This window comes from Leptopilina heterotoma, unplaced genomic scaffold, assembly GCF_015476425.1.
Source record: "Leptopilina heterotoma isolate Lh14 unplaced genomic scaffold, ASM1547642v1 Lhet_10, whole genome shotgun sequence".
Lineage (NCBI taxonomy): Eukaryota > Metazoa > Arthropoda > Insecta > Hymenoptera > Figitidae > Leptopilina > Leptopilina heterotoma.
The window spans coordinates 227,191-252,551 of NW_025110813.1; the positions used below are offsets into that span (position 1 = coordinate 227,191).

The 25,361-nt window shown below is 22.4% G+C and overlaps 2 protein-coding genes and 1 long non-coding RNA gene across 5 annotated transcripts in view; 2 read left to right on the top strand and 1 right to left on the bottom strand.

Annotated features, from left to right (window-relative positions):
- The first annotated feature begins 119 nt into the window (after positions 1-119).
- Positions 120-2,761, top strand: LOC122498228 (protein transport protein Sec61 subunit gamma). Its single transcript, XM_043605875.1, has 4 exons — positions 120-389; positions 1,128-1,235; positions 1,550-1,652; positions 2,505-2,761. Exons 2-4 carry the CDS (start codon positions 1,142-1,144, stop codon positions 2,512-2,514), a joined length of 207 nt encoding a protein of 68 aa, XP_043461810.1. The 5' UTR covers positions 120-389; positions 1,128-1,141; the 3' UTR covers positions 2,515-2,761.
- A 4,313-nt stretch (positions 2,762-7,074) lies between these two features.
- The window catches only part of LOC122498280, a 68,187-nt gene continuing 49,900 nt past the window's right edge, over positions 7,075-25,361 (top strand). The window contains exon 1 of the long non-coding RNA XR_006301214.1: positions 7,075-7,564. This is a non-coding gene — a long non-coding RNA (uncharacterized LOC122498280). The remainder of the gene's footprint in view (positions 7,565-25,361) is intronic.
- Positions 8,660-25,361, bottom strand: part of LOC122498259 (activating transcription factor 3) — a 44,012-nt gene continuing 27,310 nt past the window's right edge. For 2 of the 3 annotated variants that reach the window (XM_043605926.1, XM_043605936.1), the window contains exons 2-4: positions 13,365-13,627; positions 11,192-11,322; positions 8,660-9,309 (exon numbers count right to left, since the gene is read on the bottom strand). In XM_043605926.1, the coding sequence (XP_043461861.1) occupies positions 8,866-9,309; positions 11,192-11,322; positions 13,365-13,602 (813 nt within the window). In that variant the 5' untranslated portion in view covers positions 13,603-13,627 and the 3' untranslated portion in view covers positions 8,660-8,865. Of the gene's footprint in view, positions 9,310-11,191; positions 11,323-13,364; positions 13,628-20,441; positions 20,735-25,361 lie in introns of those variants that run through there. The other variant, XM_043605917.1, reaches the window with a different exon arrangement.

Consider the following 25,361-nt stretch of genomic DNA (forward strand, 5'->3'; position numbering starts at 1 on the left):
GTCAAAATTTATTTGTGTGTAGTGGTTGCAGTGTTGCCAAATCAAGAAGTATTTATCAATTATTTTCATGGAAACTGAATTGCAAATGAGTAAAGAATTACTTGTTTGACATAATAATTAAGTGAATTGATAAATGTCAGTGTTTTGAATGAATAATATTAGTGGAATAGTGTAAATTAGTAATTGTAGAAATTGAGTGAATAGTAAACACGTGGCATTAGTTGTCAAGCATAGTTCGTATGCAACGTCGCCATTCCGGAAGTTACGTTTCGTGAAACACGAGTCCACGTAGGTGCTTTTGGTTGAAGTAAAGTGGAATTTTAGTCGTCAAACAACATACAAAGTGTGAGTAATCTGACAATCTTCTTCAAGACAACAACCTACTTTATGTGAGTAAAACAATATGGTTATTTTTTTAAATTAAAATCTTGTCTAATTATTCTACGCGATTACAATTTCATTGATTATAACCTCTAAATTGTTTTTTACGCCGACGATTAGATATTTTATAAATAATGATAAACAAATAATCACTTGTTTTATCCTTAGAGAATTTTCATCCGGATGTGAAAAAATTTCGACCTGGAAATATATTTCGGTTTAGTTATTATTTTCAATAAATTGAATATTTTTGACTTTTTTTGTGAGCGGAAAATATTTCGGAGTCGCTTTTGTTTATTAAGAAAAACGTAACTGTTAACTTTGTTTTATTTATAATTTGCTTGTACAATTATACAATTTACAATTGTAAGAGAGTATGCAACGTTAAATATGCAAACATTGGAAATATGTCGAAGATTTTCGTTTTGCTAAGTGGAGAATTTGTTTTGTCTCAAAAATAATTAATGTGTGCCAGATGTTGAGAACTGAAATTAAAGAAGAGTTTGTCGTTATCATTCAGAGTATGATTTTATTTCGACGGGAACCGTTATTTTTATTGCGTTTTTTTATAAAGCGTAATTTATATTTATTATTAATGTAGGTATTTATTATTTTATTTTTTCACGATTGAAAATTTTGTAGAAATGTCAAGTAATACAGAGTAGTATATGAGAATATTTACTCTTTTACTCTGTATTAACTAATTACTATTTTAATTTGATAATTAATAGTTTATTTTCTTTCAGTCCACTAAGCAGAAATGGATCAAATCAAGAAATTTACTGAACCCGGAAGGCAATTTGCCAAAGACAGTATTCGTCTTGTCAAAAGATGCACTAAACCCGACAGAAAAGGTATTTACGAATTAAATTCAAAAATTGACTCGCAAAAATAGTCGTTTAAACCTTTGTGTACATAATTGCAGTTTAAACATTTATAAACATAATTGCTGTGTTTTTAATTGTTCTATGGATCTCAATTGTAATTATTCTTACTTTTTCAATTGATACTTGATGAGAAAAGTACATAATTTACTTGTAAAGATGTATCGTAAGAAATAAAGGACCTTTTTGAATTTATTTTTAATTAAATTATGAATTATAAAAATAAAATAGAAAAACAAGAAGAAAAATATAAAATAAAACTAATACTATTCTCTTTTTTATAGAATTCCAGAAGATTGCTATCGCTACAGCAATTGGTTTCTGTATAATGGGCTTCATAGGATTCTTCGTTAAATTAATTCATATTCCAATTAACAACATCATTGTGTAAGTATTCTTAAATTTTTTTTGAATATTCTTTTTGTGTTTTATACAAATACTTTATATTTCCTAAAAGTTAAATAATTATCATAAGAGAAAATATGTTTGGCTTTAACTACAAATTTTCTTTTAGAAATTTGTGCGATGAATTTATTCTTATTTTCTTTAGCTGAAGAAAATTTATTTAATGATGCGACCCAAAAACAAACAAATTTTTATTGCAGTATTAATTAGTATTTTGTAATAAAATTTTGACTATATTTAATAACTAAATTTTAAGAAAATGCAAATGTAAAATTATTACTATTTAAATTTCAACTCCAATTATTATATTATTTTTATATTGAAAAATGTAAAATCTAAAAATAAAATATAAAATTAATTTCATACTGAATAGAATTTCATATTGAAAAATTCTAAAATTACAAAAGTTTTGTTATAAAAAACAAATAAGGATCAATATTCATATTAAATTACTATTTTGTAATACAATTTTATTAAAAGTAATAACTAAATTTTAACAAAAGACAAATATTAAATTATTATCATTATTATTTAAATTTCGGCTTCAATTATTATATTTTACATTAAAATTACTTTTATACTTCTAAAAAGTTCTGTTACAAAAGTACTGACATGTTTTGTAGTTTAAACAAAAATTTTTTTCTCACTCATTTACTAATGAATAAAAATTCATTTAATAATTAATAGAAATTAAGTCAAAGCGTTTGTTTCTTTTTCAAATAATTTATTTTTTTTATTTTTACTAGTCTTAGTTTTCTGTCATTAAAATAAAAATTGTTATTTCCGATCTTAATTTGATGAAATTAATTTTTCTCTTTTCTTTTTCTTTTTCAGAGGATCCTAAGACCAATGGAAATTACTTAATGTTAAGACTTATTAAGCATAATTTTCTATCTCATCCTTCCCCCTATCTTCCCATTTCCCCATGACGTTCACGAGAGCGTTACTCTCCTTACTCTTATTTATGCGAAATATCTTTAGATAATTAGATATATTATTATGTTCGAAATTGATTGCGATAAATGTAAGAAACAGTTTATATGAAATGGTGCGTAATTTAATAAAAATAGGAATTGTTTAAAAAACACAAACACACGTTTTCTGTTCATTAATAAACTTTCATTTATTTCATATTTTTCTTGTTTTTTCTTTAAATAGTTACAATTTACGTTCGTTCAAAAAAAAAAATCGTTTAATATAAACTACATTTGAAATGAAATAATAATGAAGGCACATTTATTTTTAAGAAATTCTTGGCTTACAATATAGACGAATTTTTAATTACAAGAAAAAATTTTTTTCTATTACAAGAAAGAAAAATTATTTTGATTAAAAAAACCTTTTTTAAGAAAAAGGTTTTTTCCTTTTTTAAAAGAGAAATGTTTTTTTTTCATTCGTAAAAGAGAAATGTTTTTTTCTTTCGTAAAAGAAAAAATAATAAAAAGACAGTGGACATTTGAAATGCCCCGGTAAAGAGTGTGTAAAAATAATTAAAATTGCTTCGCGTTAAAATGTTAAAAATATGAAACGAAATAATACAAAAAAACAAGTACATATATATATTCACTTTTTGACATTTGTGTCAACAAATATCCTGTCGTGGCAGTTATTTCTTACAAACTAAATTCAACGAAGCAATATATTTAATTTAATTTTGAATACGACAGCGGCAGAAATTTAAAGCTATAGAAAGCATATGAATTTTTTTGTTTAAATATACAAACGTAGCTTTTTTCTAGTGTTGAATATTTCAGACATGATTTTGTACATTTTTTTCAACGAAAAAATAAAATTATTTTCCAAAACAGTCTGACTTTGTAAAAAAAAAGTGAAAACACTACTTCAACACATTCGCGAAATATGAATTAACTAACGTGTTAATCCTGCGAATGTAATTCGTCATCCAAAATACTCGAGCTATTTTGTTCTTTCAAAAATTTTTTAAAGACTTACTTTTACTGGATTTTCAAATTATAATCGGTGATATTTTTTTTATTTTGATTATAATTGAATGTAATTAACAATTTATTGTCAAATTCATAAAAACAGTGTTTCTAATTGTTTTTAAATTGTATTTAAAGATTAAAAATATTGTTAGTTAAAAGTATATATTTGATTATTTAAAAGGTAATTTGAACTATTTTTTTTACAAAATAGACTTTTAATTCAATTTTAAAAAATTAGAAACATTTTTAGTTAAAAAAGTTCGTATTTATATTTGATTATTCAAAACATAATTTTCTTGTAATCAAAATTGACTTAATTTATTTTTTTAAATTTAGAAATATTCTTAGTTCAAAATTTTGATTTGATCTGATTTTTGTATTTGATTATTTAAAAGATAATTTCTATTTTACTTATAATCAAAATTGAATTTAATTATTATTTTTCTGCAGTAATTTTTTTTATTTTAATAAAAAGCAAGAGTAATTTGGATATTAGGTAACTAACCACAAGATTATTGAGGTATGTCGTTAGAGGCACATGGTTTACTTACTCTCTTATACATAACATTTAAAAAAATAATCCTCTTAACTCTTTCTATTTCGAATTTTCATAATTTTTCATTTGCAAAGACATTAGGAAAAATATTGTCGTAATTTTTATTCTGTACAAATTGGAAGGCAATTGAATGTAAAATAAGTCTTGAAAACTTTTTTCGATAGTGACTCAAGCAAAACTTATAGTTAATTACTTAAGTAATATTAATTAATTGTTTAATTAATCAATTTAATTACACGAGTAATTAATTATATTCAAATAATTGCGTTTAATTAGCGAAATACCTAAGAAATTAATTAATTATATTTAATTAATTTTTTTAATTTTATAATTAATTAATTAAGTATAATTAATTAATTACTTCAGTACTTAAATGCTTTTAATTAATTAAATACAATTTTTGCTAGAGTCACTATCGAAAATAGTTTGAAACTTTTTTCTTGAATTATATTTTTATAATTATATTATTAAAATACGAAAAGTCATAAAAACTTTTTTCGGTAGTGAATCAAGCAAAAATTACATTTAATTAATTATATTTAATTCCATAAGTAATTAATTAATTATATTCAATTTTGTAAGAAATTAATTAAGTAATCAAATTTAACTAACTAATTAATTTTTTAATTACTTTGTCACTGAAAAAAGTCAAGTATCCCATTTTTTCTCTGTCAACAAAAAATCGAAATAAGTGAATAATAAATAAATTATGCGTTTCTTAGAGTATTAAAATGTAAAAAAATGAAAATTATAAAAGTGATATAGAAAGAATTAAAAGTTTATTAGTTATTAACAGCAATATGCGGTTTTGTAGTATAAAATATGCATATACGTATTATATAATAACATTATTAAATATCAGTAAAATTTTTATATAATTATAAGTATCCTCTGAACGCTTGTCGGTGATACAATTTTTAATTAATAATAATAATAATAATAATAATTATACACATAGTAATCAATATCAAACAGAACATTCTGATACACTGGCTTTTTTTGTGTGACTCCAAAAGGTGAAAAAAAAACTACACGCATGTTAATTATTATACTCTTAAGTAATGTCCTGCAATTACCAGAGTACTGTTAAAATCTATTTCACATTTTTTTTAATATCACTGCGAATTTTGTGATATTTGAACCTTTCTATAATTTTTTTTTTTAAGAGAAATTGTTTTCTTTATTATACGAAAAATTGTTTTCTTTGAAAGAAATTATACTTTCTTTACGAGAAATTTTTCTTTGAAAAGTAAAACTTTATTTATCGAGAACAAATTTGTTTTTTCTTAAATTAAAAATAAATAAATTTGCGAAAAATAAATTAAAATCCAATTTGTGTAAAATGAATTTGTTTATCTTTGAAAATTAAAAACAGACTGAAAAAAATTTATTCTTTTAATAAAGACAAATTTATAGAAAATAAATTTGTTCATATTAATAACAAATAAAACTGAAATGTAATCCAAATTTAAAACAAAACTAATGTTGGCGTTTCGTAATTAAAGGAAGAATTTTTAATTTTTTAAACTTTTAATTAAAAAATCGTGAATTTAATTTCTTTTCTCGATTCTATTTACAAAAAGAAATTTTTTGAATTCAGTGGCATTTTATAGAGATATCACAAAAATCGCGTTTCTTACTTTGTCCTAAGAATTTTCTATACAAGCGTAGTTATTTAGAAAAAAAATAAAATAAAGAAAAAAAATGAGGCTTTAAAGAATGTCACAGTAGAAGTATTAGTAACGAAGGAATGTCTCATGACGTTCGCCTCGAACGTCTCAATAATAATTGAAAGTACAGAAAATTGTTACGAAAGACGGAAGAAGATAAGTTGTTAATTATAATAAAATACACTGGGCGACTTAATAATATTAAAACTTAATTTTAACGGAAAAGAGTGCTGGATACTTGACCAGTAGTAAAAAAAAAGAAACTCGCAGAGAAATTATTCTAGAGCGATTTTAAATATTTTTTTAAATTTCGAAAAGTAGAAAAATTTACCATCGCACTTTTATAAATTTTCAGCACTTCAGACTTCCTTTTCTCTATATATTTTCTCACTTGGAATGCATAATCTCTTTATCTCCCTTTTTATTTATTATAAAAAAAGAATACAGTCATATTTTTTATTTTTTAATAATTTTTTTCTTTTTGTTTTTGAATCAATTTTTTCGTTTTTATTTTTAAATGGATTATTTCTATTTTTGAATGAACTTTTTCTATTTTCACTTTTGAATGAATTTTATTGTTTTTAAATTAAATTTGATATTTTTTTAAGTACCGATAATGAATAATAATATGTATCCCGCATCTCTTTCCCACAAGATTCTGACATTTTATTCTAATTTGCTTTACTGTATTTTATTATATACAGTTCGACTAGGAACTAGAAAACTAATTTTTATTCTCGGAAGCTCAGTAAAGGAGACCATTCAAAAATTGTCATGAATTTTAATTATTTAATATTATTAATCTTTTTAGAAATTTTATTATATTAATTTAAAAAGACAATTGAAAATTTGAAATTAAAGAATTAATTCAAAAATACATATATAATTAATTTCATCGGTTTAATTCAACGAACTCACTGAAAAATTTTCGAGTCGAATATTTTTGAAATCGTAAGTTTTTGAAAATAAAAACTATTTTTTTCTGCTTTAGTTTGTAAAAAATTATTTTTTGATCCTGCATTTAAGGTAATTTTTAATTTGAAGTACTTTTACTTTAATAAGCGTATAAATTTCTTATTTGTATTTTTACATTTATTATTTTCTATTTACACCCAAAGAAATATTTTATTTGGATCAAATAAAATCTATTTGGATTAAATATAATATTTACATTTATCTCATAGTTTACAGATCTATTTAATTGTTTAAAAAAAAATTTATTTGTCACAAATACAGTTTTTTGACAATAATAAATATTCTATTTCAACCAATAGAAATTTACTTGAATCAAATAAATTCTTTTACAATCAAATAAAATTTATTTGAAACAAAGAAAACTTTATTGAACCAAGTAAATTCTATTTCAATCAAATAAAATTAATTTGTAACAAATAAATTTCTATTTTGCTGTGAGATAAATGTACCTTTTCTCAAGATGTATATTTTTATATTTATAATTTTCTATATTTAATTTCTTTTTGTATTTATAATTTTATATCCCCATTATTATATCTGTAAATTTGTTATTTTACATTTTTATTTTATTTTTATATTTCACATTATTTATATTTTACTTTTTAAAAGAAGATTTGCAAACGAGAATATTTTTTTCAGGTATTTTTTACCCTTTTTTCTAAGAAAAGTGAGATTTCGAAAACTAACCAGTGAGGATATTTTTGTCCGCGAAAAATGGAATCCACGATATTTTCTATCAATAAAAAAGTGAGTAATTAAATTTGTTTACTAAAATACTAGAAATAGAAAAATATTTACTATGACACACATTGAATGGTCGAAAAAGTACTTCAGGAAGAAACTATTTATACAAATTTTATCCATTAAATTCAGAATTGCCTCCAGCATTGGCGACGGTTTACATTTTTTTTAATTTCTTGACTTACACCCAGAAAAAAATATATTTGACTCAGAGTTTAGGTACTTGTTATTTGTTTCAAATAAATTGTATTTGTTATAAATAAATTTTATTTCTTTCAAAGAAATTTTATTTGCTTCTAATAAATTTCTTTCTTTTAAAGGAATTTTATTTGTTTCAAAGAAATTTTATATAGTTCAAATAAAATTAATTATTTTGTATCAAAGAAACTTTATTTCTGTCGAAAAAATGTTTATTGAAAATAATTAATAAATTTAAACAAACATACCTTCACTGAGAAAAGAAATTATTTGATTCAAACAAATTTTGTTTAAATCAAACTTAAAATATCTTTGCTATACAGTCAAACATATTTAAGTTTAATTCAAACATATTTTCTGGTTCAGCTTAAGAGATTATATATTAAAATCAAACATAAATTGTGATTGATTTTAAATTATCTGTAGTCAACTTTTTAAGTTTGATTCAAACTTAAAATTTTTAAACATAATTTTTGTTTAAACCGTAACAAAAAATATGTTTGAATTAAATATAATTATTAAGACAAATAATACTTTTGAATCAATGCAGTAGATATTTTCTGTATATTGAGATTAAACTTACAAACTAATTTCAATTAAACAAAATCGTCTAACATTATTTTTGTGTTTCATTTAAGTATAATGTTTTCTCAGTGTTTATTTAACTGAAATAAATTATATTATTGATTCGAATAAAATTTTCTCTGGGTGTAAAAATTGCGCCTCCCTTTTTTCGGCAAATCGATTGATTTCTCTTCTATAAAAGAAGAGTAAAGAAGAAGAAAAAATTTTTGTAATTGCCCTTTACATGGAAATTCCACAGAAAGTCGTATATATACGAGAATAAAAAAAATTGCTATGTTAAAAAAAAATACAATTCGCGGAGATATATTCTTTCTTAAAAAAAAAAAATTAAATTATAAAGCTAGCGATTAAATTTAGAAATAAATACTGTATCTTGTGCCAAATTTTTGTATACATTTGGAAGTGGATTGACGGCATTTGTGTCTTTCTTGGAAGATTCACTTTGATATCCAAAAGTCCACGACTCTCCGAATAATAATTATTAATTAATTAATAATAATAATAAAAAATCAACGTCTCATCGACTAGACAGTGCAACTTGAATCCGATGTTGGTATATAGGGACTATTTTGTCGATAATAATCCGATGCTGAACTATCGAAATTCTCAACTTTAACTGGATAATCCGAGACGCAATTTTGCGTTGGATTTAATTGTGGCGATAGGAAATTTTCTTGATAACTAGGTAATGGAGGAAGTGGCTCGGCATATTGTTGATAGGAAGTGTCACTTGCGCCACCATGCTTCACGCACGTTGGCGTATGTAAACTCAACATATCGACGAGTCTTCGTCGTTGAGTTTCCAATTCTTGTATTTGAGTCTTTAGATCGTGATTTTGTGTCTCGAGAATTTCCGATTCCTGCACAAGAATAACCGTTTTCTCGCGTTTTTTTAATCGGCATTTTGTCGCTGCTATTTTATTACGCTCTCGTCTTCGGCGACGTCTCTCCTCGTCCTCTGGAGTCAACTGAAAAAATTGAAAACATTTTTCTTAGTAAAGAATATTCTTTAAATACTCTTCTTCGGGAGTGGAAAAAAATGCCAGGGATCACAGTTAGTTCGCTTTTTTTACTAAATCCCCCTTTTACCCTTTTTTGTATCCTCCCGAAATTAATAAAATGTCCTAAAACACCTGAAGGGGAATATTAAAATTAGGGGATAAATTAATTGTAAGATGAAAGAATTCAGGGAAAAATATGCGAATTTTATCAAAAGTAATAAATTTCTGGAATTGATAAAATTCTAATTTTGAAAATATTGAAAACTCAAAAAAAAATTTTCTTTTTGTTCACTTTATAAACATTAAAGTTATCTTGAATTTTAATACAAAACTTTAAATTTTCTCTATTTTTGACAATAATTACCACGAAAATTTTTGTCAAAAAAGTTATTTATAAAAATTGAATATGCCACTCTTACAACTTCAATTATTTATAAAAATTGAAAACGTAACACTTATTTACTTATTTGTTTATTGACATTATGTCCTGGGTTGCTGTAGAACAAAAAAATAATTGAAAATAATAATTAATAATTAAAATTATCAAATAATTAATAATTAATTGAAAGAAATTTCAATTGTTTATATAAATTCAAACACAAGTCTTCAAAATTTCAGTCACTTATAAAAATTGAAAACACAATTCTTCCAAATAATTTTAAAAATTGAAAACATAACACTTATTTATTTGTTTATCTACATTATATCTCCCGCGTTCCTATAGAACAAAAAAAATTGAAAATAATTAATATTACAATAAATTTCAATCATTTATAGAAATTAAAAACGAAAATCTTTCAAATTTCAATTATTTATCACAATTGGAAACACAAATCTTCTAAATATCAATTACTTTATGCGCATTTCTAATTAAATTAATTTAGTGTATAAAATAAATTAAATTTTTTAGTGTGTAAACATTTTTTAAGATTTTGTATTGAAATTGGTAGTGATTTCAAAGTTTATTTTTTTTCAGTACTTTTAAAAAAATTCCTTGATTTTTTTCCTATTTTGGCCTGATCAATTTTAAAAAATTCAAAAGTAATCGAATAATTCGTAAGATTTTTGTTTGCAAAAAAAAAAATAAAATAAAATAAATTAAATAAATAAATAAATAATACAATTTCGGAAAGTTTTAAATTTCTAATTTTTGAAAATCTTTCTTCCTGTGAAAATGTGATGATAATGATTAAATATTTATTTAAAAAAAATGATTCATATTTCCAGTAATTTCACAATTGAATATAATCACAAATAAATGTATTAAGAACATTTTCTTGTGTATCCAATAATTTTTGGAGTGAATCAGAATTTACTAAGTTGAAAGAATATTTTATTAATTTTTTTCTATAATTTACTATTCGAATATTATAAAATTTACTCTGGAAATAACGATTTTTATTTTTAATAACAAATTTTATTATTTCCACAGTTTTTTTTATACATTTTTTTTAAGTTTTCTTCGAACATTAGTATAATTTGTTATTAAAAACTATTATTTCCAGAGTAAAAAAAAAATTGCATAGTAAATTTTACTGCTTTTGGAGGAAATTTTACTAAGTCCAAAGTAAATTTTACTAATTTTTACTGAAATTTTCTTTGCATATTGTAAAATATTATGTTCTTAAAGTTTCGAACGTTCAAATGAACGACGATATTTTTATTACATATGTTAATTTGAATTTTATTCACAAAATATTCCTAATTTTTTATAATTAAAAAAACAATTTTCAAATGGAAATTTAAAACAAAAGCTGTTATCTTTGATATTTCTTTAGGAAAAATTAATTTAAGGGGTGAAAAATTATTTTCATTTTTGAATGATGGGAAAAAAATGTCTCACTCTTACAGAATGATTGTTGTGATTGGAGTCGTCATCTTCTTCGTCGTCTGCACTACCATCTTCTTTTCTCGTCTTTTTCTTGCTTTCATCGCCACTGCCGTGTGCTCTTCTTTTTGTTTGAAGAGTCAGCTTTAATCCTGAAAAATTATGCAGATTTGTTAAAAACAAACAGGTTTAAGTATTTTTAGTCAGTAAATAAATAATATAATGGTAATTTCGCAAATTTTTTTTATTTAAACTTTTGGAACTTATTTTGCTTTTATTCATTTATAATAATTTATCGGAAATTCCGGTTGAATGCGTATTTTTGTTATACATTTGAAAAATTTTACTTGTATTAACTATTTTTGCTTCTTTTTCATTTTTTGTAGAGGGAAATGTGGAATTTATTTTTTTCTTCTAGCGTAATTTGTTAATATTTTTTTCTAAAAGATTGAAAACACATTTTTGGGACTTTTCGTTTTGTTTATTAATAATTTATCGGAAATTCCGAATACATTTTTTTTCTCTTTCTCAAAAAATTTTTCTTGTTTCGTCACTGTTTGTGGAATTGGTTTTCGACAAACTATTTTTATTTAATTTTTTTGTTTTCTCTAGAAGAAAATTTGAAATTTATTTATTTCTACTGGCTAAAGAATTATTATTATTTTCATTAATAACAATATTTATCACAAGAATTCAATTATTTTCAAAATTTAAAAAAAAATTCTCGTCAAGATTTCAATTAATATTCATATAAATAGCAAAATGCTTCGCCGAAATTCAATTATTTCGAAAAATTTTAGTCCTAATTTCAATTATTTTCAAAAATATTTCTCAATTCAATGTTCTTCAATATCTACTACTTTAATAAAGTTCCCCAAAAGAATTCAATTATTTAAAAAAAAATATTTAATAAAATTCTACCCAAACACTTAATTTTTTTCATAAATAATAAAACTTTCACAGGAATTCAATTATTTTTTATTTTTGTATTTTAATAATTTAATTCTTGTAAAATTTTCTAATAAAGATTTATTTTAAAATTAATTTTGGTTAAACTTTTATATAATAATTGAATTTTGGAAAAATGACAAATAATTGCAATTTTTAGAAATAATTGAATTTTAAAAAGTTTACAAATTAGAATCTTTGAAAATCTGAAATTTCCATACTTTTAATTAAACTTTCTAATAGAAACTAATTTTTTTGAAAAAGTTTAATTTAAATTTTTTTGTAAAAATTCTCAAAAAATTTTGTCAAATATTATTAAAAATAATTCATTTAGAAGTTTAGTTAAAAATTCTTGAAAATAATAATTGAATTTAAATGATGAAAATAATTTTGAAGAAAAAGAAAGTTATTGATGTCGTCGAATAATTATTTACAATTAAATAATAATTACATTTTTCGAGGAATTCGATTACAATTGTATTAAAAATAATTGAAATTCTGCAATGAGTTTTATTATTTATCAGAATAATTGAATTCCTAAATAAAATTTTATTATTTACGAAAATAATTGAATCCATGTAAAAATTTTATTTATTTATGAAAATAATTGAATGATTGTAGAGAAATTTATAAAAAAAATTTGTAAATTGAATTCCTGTAAAATTTTTATTATTTCATGAAAATAATTAAAGGATTGCGTAGAATTTTATTAAATTTTGTTGAAATAATTGAATTCTTTTGGAAAATTCTATTAAAATAGTAGATATTGAAAATAATTGAATTAAGAAAATAGTTGAATTTCGGAGAAGAAATTTAATTATTTCTAAAGATAATTTAAATTTTGACTAGAATTTTCAAAAATTTTTGAACATAATTGAATTTCTGCAATCATTTGTAATTTCTCTAAAATTCTCCAAATTATATCGTACAATTTACGAACTTTTCATCCTTTTTCAATCAAAATATGAACTTTACGGACCTTTTTTAAAAAAAAAATTATTTTTACGGCATTTACAAACATAGTTCGAGCCCTGTATGAAAAAAAACATATTCTATTTTTTCTCTATTTAAAAATTTCTTTTTATAGGTACCTATTTTAACTTCATTTGTAGAATTCGTTTTCGATAAGTTCTATTGTTTGTTCTTTGTCTTTTTCTCAAGAAGAAAATATGAAATTTATCGTTTTTGATCTATTTAGGAAAATAATCAATTTCTTCTGATGATAGAAAAAAATTGTTTTTGGTACCTTCTTTAATAAGCTGACTGCAGGTATGTTGAACACTTGGAGGACTTGGTTCGCCGCTACTCGTTGAATCGGTTCGATCTCTTGTTTTTTCGCTATTGTAACTCTCAAAGGGATTCGTCATGGCGATAAGGGAATTTACAATTTCCGGTGTCCTTGGAGTGACCTCGGCCGCCGCGACACCAAGAAGACCCGCGGCAGCCGAAGGACTAGGATTCACATTCACATTTAGACTGTACATTGTTGTTCCTTTTCATTTAATTAATCTGCAAAAAAAGAGAAGAGAGAACATAAGTAGAGATTTATTTTTACAACTCTATTAGATCAGGTAGATTCAATTTTTACAAGTATAATATGCTATTATATTCGCATCAACTCGCAACTATATAATTTTATTTCTCATATCAAAAAAAAAAAAAGCGCACCACAATTATAAATTTGCATTATTTATTTTTGAAAAAAAATTCTTTTTGTATAATTATAAAGAAGGATTTTTTTCAATTTTTTTACGTTTTTACCTTTTCATTAGTACTACTTATTTATTTTTTATTCAGATGGAACTTTTAAAAGAATTTTTTTTTTCTTTTTTGAAAATTGTAATTTTTTGATCGACTTTTCATGAAAAGGATAAATTTACGTGGGAGTAAAAATAATAAATTGGTGTTTCTTGTAGGATAAAATGTGTACTTTCAATTTATACGGGTGGTCGAAGAAGACGACGCGGACTAAAAGCTTGTCATTGTCTGTCAAAAAATAGTTATTTGACACATAGAGTATTTTTCGAAAAAAAAATGAAAGTCTGGTTTTTCAGGAAATATCGTTTTACCCATTATCTTGACACATTGTTTATTGTTTGAAAAAAAATTGTTCAATTTTTTCCAGTAGGTGCATTAGTATTGTATAAGAGAATTTTTTTTATGAAATCCATGCGCAACTGTTTTTCTTTAAATATCGATTCAATTTTGTCTTTTCGTCATTTTTTTTTTATTTCACTGAGAAACAATTTATTTGATTCAAATAAACGATTATAATTATTTATATTATAAAAGTAAATATTTCAAATAAATATTATTTACTTGAATCAAATAAATTTTTTGTTTTTTATTTCAATGAGTAATTATAAAAAATAAAAATATTTATAACGAAAAAATATTTCGTTTATTTGAAAGTTCAAAATTTTTGAAATATGTATTTGCATAAATACTGAAAAAGCGATTTTTTTATTTTTAAAAATAACCCACTGACAATATATAAAATTTTTAATAATAATAATATATTAATATTGCACAGAAAAATAAATTTATTTGATTGAAATAACTGATTATTTGCGTCTATTATCAATTAAATATTTACTTGAATCAAATAATTTTTAATTTTAAATCAATTAAATAATATTTGCTTCAAATACTGAATTTATTGGTTCAAATAAATACAATTTTCAATACAATTTATTTAATATCAATAAAAGTTATTTGATTCAAGTAAAAAGATTTATTTGATAATTGACAAGTAATCAGTTATTTGAATCAAATAAATTTTTTTTCATTGTGAAAAATTAAAAATTAACATTTGCTTTTTTGTTGTTAAAAAAAATAATAATTAGAAATGAATACTTAAAATGAATATTATATTAATATTAAAAACAAATATATATTGAAAATTATTAATCTTGTTAAGTTTACGATGCATTACCTATATATATCGAAAATTATCATAATTACTTTTAATAAAATAATAAATCATGACAATGAATCAACTATATAAGTATATAGATATAATGGTTTGAAAACAATACAAGGTCATGTGAGACAGATGTTAAAAAAAAGTTGCATATTTATAATCGCAATTATTACAGAGTAATTTATATAAAGTTTTCTTTTCTTTTTCTTATATAAAAATTTCATCTCTTAGAGAAATGGGAATAATCGACAATTTAATTCCCATCAGTAAATAATTAAAGACTTTATCGGGCGTATATATATAGGGAATAATAAAAAATTATCTCGACAATTATACTTTATGGCATTAATAATAATGCTATATGTATATATATATGAAACATCGCGCAAGTAATTTTATAAATTGATTACATTCATCAATCATTGTCAATAAATTTGACATTAAAATTATTTTATGTATTCGTACACAGGCAAAATATTTTTTATTTTTCTGTATTTTACTTTTTTATTTTGATTTTTCTGAATTCAGTTTTTTAATTTGATTTTCATATATTTCATTTTTCATTAATTCTAATTTTTATATTTTGTTAATTTTTTTATTTACGGGCACTGCCAGTTAACATTTTTGTTTTTTAATTTCATCTTTCTTATTTCGCTTCTTTTAGTTTTAGTCTTATATATTTCCTTGTCCCGTATATTTCTTATTAAATAAATAAATAAATTTTATTTTATAGTTTTATTTCACTTTCTTTTTAATTTTAATTCTTTCTTATTCTTTTCATTTCACTTTTTATTAATTTTATTTTTTTCTATACTTCATTTTTCTAATTTATTTTTTTATGCATTCGACTTGTTGAGCCTCCATTTGTTTTCAAATTTACATTATATTTATTCATTGTCATTCGAGTAATATATGTGAAATAGTGAAAGATAAATGGGAGAAAAATTCCACCTACTAATTCAGTAATCCCATGAACGAAACCTTGAACTATAACTAACTATAGAACTTTATGGGGCGTTTCTCTGTTTAAAAAAAATTCTTAATACACTTTTATTCAGCATTTTCTACTCGCAATCTCTTCTAAAACCGGTTTTTATCCATTTTTTTCTATGGGAATTTTCCTAAAAGTTGTATTTGAAATTTTGTTTTCATTATAAATAATTATGTGTGATAGGAAAAAATGTAAAAAAATAAAGATGAGAATTTCGTTGAATTATAAAAGTCGTAGGAATTTTATTTCCTTTCGAGAAAATAAAATTCACCTGTAAACTGTTGTCTATTGTAATTAGAGAGATTATTTTTTGTATCGTTCTTCATAATAAATGAATTTCATCTTTAAATTTATTTTTTTCATAATACTTTTCAAATTGGCAGAGGAGTTGCTTAAGAGAAAGAGAGATGACTCCAAAATGTATTGCATAAGAATTTTATCATTTCGGTTTCGTGTTTCTAATATGCCCTTGCAGGTCCACCTACTCCGAATTCTTGTATTTTTTCTGATTTCACGTATACAAATTGCATTATAGAAAAGAATAGTATTTTTTGTATTATATTAATATATTAAAATTATATTTATTTATTTTCATTACTGTTTAGTATTTAATATTATAATTATATTTAATATTATCTAATTAATATTTTAATATATATTAGAAATTATTAATATACAATATAATAAGAAATATGTTAATTGGAAATAAATAAAATAAATAATGAAACAAATGAGCAAAAAAGTGCATAATTAAAAATCTAATGAATTATTAGAAAAAGAAACTGATTTCAATCATAATCCCGAGAATGTAAATAAAAGAATTTTTTCACAATTATTAGTATAAAAAATTATATTTGTCACTTACATAATTAACGGAATTTTTTAATTGTTAAAGAATGGACAAAAAAAATTTACGAATGCAACAAATTTGAGCATAAAACTATTAGTAATATTTTAACGTATTTACTGTGTCAGAAATTTCGAAACTTACATTTTGTACTGTAATGATAAATAAATAATAAATAATTTTATTTTCAAATAATTTATTAAAATAATATTAAAGTACAATTTCTAAAAATGTTTTTAATTAATTTATATTTCAGTGAATTTGAAAAAGAAATAAATATAGATTTCGTTAATTTAAATTTGCAAAACTTTAGGAGCATAACTTACTCCGTGTTTTAAAGAATCCAAATTTTTATTAAAAAAAAATTGTCTATCCGATCTATAAATTTCAAACTTTTTTAACACTGAAAAAATTTATTTAATATTCTCGAGATTATGACTGAAATCAGTTTCTTTTTCTAATAATTCATTACATTTTTAATTATGCACTTTTTTGCTCATTTGTTTCATTATTCCTTTTATTATTTTTTTAATTAACATATTTCTTATTATATTATATTTTAATAATTTTTTTATTTGATTTAAATTATCGATTTACTTGTCTATTATCAAATAAATATTTACTTGAATCCAATAATTTTTGTTTAAATCAAATAAATTGTATTTGAACTAATAATTTCAGAATTTGAAGCAAATATCAAATTATTGTCTTAAATAAAAGTTATTTGATACAAATAAATAATTATTTAATAAAAGATAAGTAAATAATTGTTTATTTGAGTCAAATGAACTTTTTTTCGGTGTACTTATTTTTCATATAATTTGCACAGTAAATAATAGTAATAAATATCATAATAACAATAAATAATAATAAGTAATAATAATAATAGATAATGAAACTAAAAAATAATAATAAATAATAATAATAATAATAATAATAATATATAATATTAAATAACAGTTAATGATAGTAATAGTAATAATGCACTGATAATAAATAATAAGCAATAAATAAATAATTATAAAAAGTGTAATAAAAAAAATAATATATAGTACTGTAAAAAAAAGAAAGTTGATTTAGTATCTTTGGTGTACGTAATTTAAAAATAAATATAAACGCGTTTTCACACAGAGAGTCTTTGTTTTAAAAAGGAACTTCCTACGCGCCTGATTATAACCACATGTTGACTTTGATTTCCTCAGCCGGTATATTTTGGCCTCCATATGTGTGTCTAAAATTCTCGACACATTCTTTAGGTTTTATAGGTTCTCGCGACAAAGGGTTTTGCTTCTTTATTATATATAGGCGCGAACAACGCAACCATTGACCTATATATTTTTCATATATACATATATAGTCGAGGTTATAATATAATCTTCGACACATTTTTTCGTCAATTTTTCGAAATTTTTGACACAGAAAATTTTGTTTTATTTCATTTTTTAAAAAAGATAAGCAACAGCTGTCGTTTTTTTGTTTGTTTGTGTTATTTTAATTATAATTTTTTACTATTGAAATAAGAGTGTTGAGGTTTATTTTTTGTGGTAATTTTAAATACTTTTTGTATTCAATAAAATTGTTAAGTAAATTCTGTTTCACTCAGATTTGAATTTGAAAATTTATAATTTTGAACTTCAATTTATTCCATTTTACTGAAATTGGAAAAATTGGAAATTTTAATTAGTTATAAAAATAAGTACTAATATATTGGTCGAATTTTGGCTTTTTGTACATTTTATTTTGCTGAATTGTTGTAAATTAAAATTTTTTTATTAGTTAAAAATAACTGTAAACATTATGTCAAATATTGGCTTTTAGTAAATCATATTTTGCTGAATAATGAAATTGACTGTTATGAATTGTAATTAAATTAGTTATAAATAACTATATAAGAATTTTTGTAAAATTTTGTCTTATTTTTTCCTTGGTCAGTTAAAAAAAATTAATTTTATTAGTAAAAACATTAGAAAAAAGCAATTATTGATTTTTAGTATCTAAAAAGACACGAATTCGAAAATTTAGAGATCAACTTTTTGTAATTGTCCAACCAATTTTTTTTTTAAATTATATAATAACTAATTAAAATTATGTTTTCCGATTTTTAAATTCAGCACTTTGAGAAATAAAATAAATTCTGTTTGTATAGAAAAATAATATCGTTAAACACACTGCTTTTATATAAATAGAAAACTATAAAATTTTAATTTACGTTTAAAACGCCTGCATAATATTGCGTATAATAATAATATATTTTGCAGATAATTCTCCTTTATAATCTGGAAAATATAATTTATTTTATCGTTAAAACAAAATAAAAATTAACAAACTCTTTTCTTTTACAAACTTTCTCTTTGAAAATCAAATTTATGGAAAAAGGAACATAGAAAGTTTAGGAGAAAAATTCTATAGAAATTGAAATATATTCGCGAATACAAACTTCGTGTTTGAAAATGTAAAAAATATTTTTTCTGTACCTATAATGCGTCGTGAAATATAAGTAGAGGCCTATCTGGAAAACTTTATCACAAGATACGAAGTCTTTAAAAGTGAATAAGTCAAAGCCAACAAAGTCTATAATATACTTTTTACTAAACGAATTTAAATTATTTTATGCTTTATACATTTTTAATTTCCACAATTGAGATAATTGTAGACATGCATGCAATAATAATTTATTATTTAAATTCACACAAGTTTTAATCACTTTAAATGTTTTTAAATACAATGAATTTAAATTACTCTATATGTTAAATTAATTACTCTTTTGAAATTTTTCCGTTTCAAAACGTAGAAATTTTGTTTCTTCAACTTAACTAAAAAAAATTCAATTTTATAAGAAAATTATATTTTTTGTAATTTTTTTTTTAATGTGAAAAGTGGAGAATATGCACGATTTCATGTGTTTTAGGGGATTTTATTAATTTTAGGTGCTAACAATAGGGAAGAGAGGAAAAAAAGTACAAATTTGACCCGAAAGGTAATCAGTTTTCTTCTCTTTGAAAAAAATTTAATTTATGCAAAAAGAAAAAATTTAAAAAAAAAGTCTTTACTTCGCTAAAGTGCATATTAATATTGAATATTTTGCGTAAATAATAATTTATAACAGAAAAAAAATATATAAACAATTGATTAATGCTCGTGTGCAAAAAAAAATTGTTTTCGACGATTTTCTCTCGTAAAATATTATTTAATAAAAAAAAAAGAATATAATATTCGGTCAATCGAATTCCCGAGGTCGATTACTTAATAGAAAATAGGAATAAAAAAAAAAGTTGAGAATCTGCATTTTTCATAATTTATGATCAATATGCTTGCAAACCAAGATTCACTGACTAAGCTGGTTGGCCTCTAACATCACGCACTAAAGAAAGTGTCATTAGGGAAACACGTTTTTGTTATTTACTAAATAAAAATTCTTCTTTTCTAAAGTTCTATTTGTTTTTTAAGAACAAAATGTACTATCACTATATCAGTAAAATTCGAGGTAAAATTTAAAAAAAAATGTCGATGTAGAACAAATTTTTATTAGGATATTGATGATCCTAAAGTTTCGTACACTCACTCGAATGAACTTGTTGATTTGTGTTACGCGTCGAGTAGATAAAATTTTGTTAATTAACTGTTTGTCTCGAGTCGCGATTTTTGTTGTTTAAAATAATAATAGTCAATGGTTGATAAATGAGAAAATAACTAAAACACAGAATTTAATGTACAATAGTCTTGAAATTAATTTATTCACTTTGTCACAGGCCTGGATCACAATTACAATTAATTAAATTAAAATAAATTCGTCGTCAAATATAAAATACTGTTATCATTCGTTATTGCGAGAGACTAACTCTCAAAATTGCTCGTAAGGGCCATCACACCTGATTTCCCCCCTTTATCCCCTCTTTTCACCATACGCAATTAATTACTTAGTCATTTTAACTCATTACTAATACTTTGCTTCGCAAACAATTTGAATTGTTTTCAATACTTTGTTCAAATTTGAATTTTATTAAAAATTTACTTTTTGTAAATTAAAGAAATTGGATCATAACGAATTTAAATTGTTTAATTTAAATGATTTTTCATTTTGTTACAGTAATTTTTGAAAATATTAAAAATATTATAGGCAATAAGGAAATCAGGAAAGAGTCAGGGATTTTTATTAAAAGTATGTATTGGAAAAAAATTAAATTTTTAGAATTCATAAGAAAATTCTGAATTTTTGTGTCTTTTTTGGTTGACTCATAAACTATGAAATTACAACGAATTCTATGCAAAACCTTTAATTTTTTCTATTTCTGACAATAATTTCTTTTTAAATAACTTAATTCTTGAAGAACTATCATAAAGTTATTATGTACTTATAAATTATTTCGTGAATAATTTTACTTAAATATTTCAAAATTAATTGAATTTTAAAAGAGTTGCGTTTACAATTTTGAGTAATTTTTAAAGAACTTAAATTTTTGAAAAATTTTAATAATTCAAATTTTTTTTGAAATGAGTTAAATTTATGAATATTATTTAATTAATTGTTACAAGTAATGAATTTATAAAAGATTTTTTGTTAAAGACACCAAAAAAATTCAATTTTTGAGAAGTTAGATCAGAATTTCAATTATTTTCAAAAATAATAAAATTTTTAGCAAAAATTCAATTATGTTCAAAAATTTTTTTAAATAATATTATCAATATTTCAATTATCTTTATAAATAATAAAATTCTTCTCCGAAATTCAATTACTTTCAAAAATTTTAATAAAATTCTTGTCAAAATTTCAATTATTTTAAAAAATTTCCCTCAAGTCAATGATTTTCAATATCTATACTATTATAATAAAATTTTCCAAAAGAATTTAATTATTTAAAAAGAATTTTGATAAAATTCTACACAAACATTTAAATATTATTATAAATATAATAAAAATTCCACAGGAATTCAATTATTCATAAATTTTGAAAAATATTTCTTCGTAATAATATTCAATTATTTTGATAAGTATAATAAAAAAATTTTACAGGGATTCAATTATTTTCATAAATAATAAAATTCTTTTTAGGAATTCAATTATTTTTACAAATAATAAAACTCATCGCAGAATTTCAATTATTTTTAATACAATTTTAATCGAATTCCTTGAAAAAAATGTTCGTCGAAAGAATTCAATTATTTAAAAATTTATTGAAAAAATTTTAGATAATAATTGTATATTAAAAGAATTATAGCTTAAATTTTTTGGAAAAAATTGAATTTTAAAAAGGTTTCAAATTAAAATCTTTGAAAATCTGAACTTTTCATACTTTAAACTAACAATTTCGTAAAATAGTATTGTAAATAAATGAATTTTGAAAATTCTCAAAGACCTTTTTTGAAAACTATTAAAAATAATTGATTTTAACATTTTTATTATGATTAGAGTCTAATAATAAACCGAAACACGAAGTACTCAGAACTGTTTTAGAATTTATTTCCGATTTAGAAAAAATTTGTATCTTGAAAAACAACTCCAGTCTTGACAATTTTTTTAACAATTTTTGCATATTAAATTTGGGCTTTTCTTCATCAAATTGGAGCTTTTTTCGAAACACGGAGGTACTCAGAAATTGGAGCTTTTTTTATTAAAGAGGAGATTTTTCCGAATTACGGAAGTACTCAGAATTATTTTTGAATTTTTTTTCGATTCAGAAAAAAATTGTATCTTCAAAAACGACGCTGGTCTTGTACATTATTATTTTCACAATTTTTGGAGTCGAATATTAAATTTGAGCTTTTTTTATAAAGAAGAGCTTTTTCTGAAACACGAAGGTTTACTCAGGACTCTTTTAGAATTTATTTCCGATTCAGAAAAAATTCATTTCTTGAAAAACGACACTGGTTTTGCAAATAAATTGCAACAAAGCTTATTCCATGGGATTTTTCGACGTGGGGAAAAATTTGTATATATATAAAGGTAATAGAACATTTTTTTTGAGTGTCTATTCAATTTGAGAGTGAATTAGAATATTCTTAAGGATCAGAGAAAAGATCAAAATTTTGTCCGAAAATCAGGGAAAAAGAAAATAAAATTTTTGTGGCAACCCTGTAATTTCTTTTTTTTTCATTTAGTTGTAAATGTAGGTGGTACAGATATATGTTATTCGCCGTTGTTGTTCTGGCATGAAGCATCGCACACAACTCTTGTATTATAAAGATTCTTACGCAACTCTTGCCCATCTGGCCAGAAAATTTTTATCATACTTTGCTTCGACGGGAACGCGTCTCTTGCACATCTCTCGGGGCATAAAATGCGTGGGCGGCCTAATTCCGCGTGGCGCGTTTCTCCAACGCAAAATCTCTTACGTGTGCGTTATATTGCTCCTCAGTAATGTATCACGGCCCATTAATTTCACTCAGAAATCTCTCTGTATAGACACTATATACTAGAAGCGCGACAGACATCCCGTTTCCTCAAGTGCCAAAGTTTAACCAATCCACGCACTTGTCCTTATATTTCGATTTTATATTCAATTTATAGGTACTAATTAGTAATTCAAATAAAAAATGCAAGTATTAAATTTTTTCAACTTTTTTTTTACTATTATGAAAAAAATTTTGAATTAGGGAAAAAATTGTTTTTTTATTAAAAATTATATTTGCGCTGGTTTTATCAAAAAAGACGTCTTTTGAATGCCAAGATTTTGAAATATTACTGGTATTATTTTGAATATCCAGAATATAATAAATACTTGAAGGTATTTTTGTTTAGGGAAACGAAATTAGAAATATTTTTTTTACATCGACAAAGTATTAAATTAATTAATTTAGTATTTACGGACTTACTGAAAAAATACCCTTTCCCTAATTAATATTTCTTTAATTTATTCAAAAGCATAATTATATTTTTAAAATATTTAAATTTGAAAAAAATTTTGAATTTGTTTGCTATTTTTTTCGTTTTTGAAATTGAAAATAAATTGAAATTCCGTTTATTATTTATTGCGTTTACTTTGTTTTATCGCTTGAAAGATTATATTTAACAAGTTCACAACAAAAGTTTATGAAACAAATTGAATAATTTTCGGAAAATATTCGCTTGGGTAAAGAAAATAAACAATCGCGGTGGATATTTTTAAACACAAGGGTTAAAATAATTTCCCCTTGAACTTGAAGGTTTCTTTGGCTGCAAAAAGCGAATAATAAGAGTTGAAATGAACGAAATATATTTTCGATATATAATATTTTGAAAAATTATTGATTTTAATAAAAATGAAAAACCAAAAATTAATATTTTCAAAGTTTATAAATTGTTTTTTTTTCAAACATGACAGAATTTTGAATTTGAAAAAGAAATAAATAGATTTCGTTAATTTAAATTTGCACAACTTTAGGGTCACAACTTGTTCCGTATTTCAAAGAATCTAAATTTTAATCGAAAATTGATTTACATATTTCTAATTTTTATTGAATAAAAAATTGTCAGTCCGATTAATAAATTTTAAACTTTTTAATCTTATGAAAAAAAATAATATTAGTCATATTCTGAATAAAAAGAAGTTACAGTAAAAAAAAATTTATTTGATTTAAATTATGGATTTACTTGTCTATTATCAAATAAATATTTACTTGAATCAAATAATTTTCGTTCAAATCAAATAAATTGTATACTTGAACTAATAACATTTCTGTATTTAAACCGTTTAATTGAGTTAAATAAAAACTATATTTAATACAAATAAAAATTATTTGATACATAGTAAAAATTATTTGATACAATAAAAATTATTTGATACAAATAAAAATTATTTTGGTGCAGTAAAAATTATTTGATACAAATAGAAATTATTTGATTGATTTTGCTTATAACTTTAATTTATCTAATTTTTTAATTATCATCTTTTATCACCTTTTTAATAAAATAATTCACCCTTTCAAAAAAAAACTGTAATCCCCGAATTTATTGATTTTTAAATTTATTGACTAGTTTTGTTTAAATTAGAAAAAAGTCCAATTCTTGAAAATGAAAATTGATCTTTGATTTGATATTTTATATTTTCCAAGAATGTAGAACAACTATTAACGTAAGGACCAATATCTTATTTTGCAGACATTTTCATTAGTTTCGTATTTTCAAATAATAAAATTAGAATTTTGGCATCAAGCCAGCTTCCATAATTTGACTTTGAAAAATATATGCACGTTATATGTGTATGCCTTTCATTTGAAAATGTCGGAGATCAATGTCTTCATAAAAATGAAACAATAAACCATTTCAATTTTATTAATAAAAACGCGCGTTTAGACTATTTTTACACCCCATATATGTTTAAATAAATTACACTTATCGCACTTTAACAGTGTTTTTTTTATGTATAAGATAACGATAACTTCTTTCACTTTTTTTCTTACCTATAAAAAGCGAATATTTCTTTATTGAATTTCATTCGACAAAATTTTTTTTAAGTTTCACTCGAGAAACATATAAAAAAAAAATTTATGAACCAATTGGCAGTTT

What these genes read in the sequence shown, in the direction of transcription:
- LOC122498228 (XM_043605875.1), top strand. Translation starts at nt 1,142, where the DNA reads ATGGATCAAATCAAGAAATTTACTGAACCCGGAAGGCAATTTGCCAAA. An exon ending in CACTAAACCCGACAGAAAAG is followed by an intron (nt 1,236 to 1,549) that starts GTATTTACGAAT and finishes TCTTTTTTATAG; the next exon opens with AATTCCAGAAGATTGCTATC.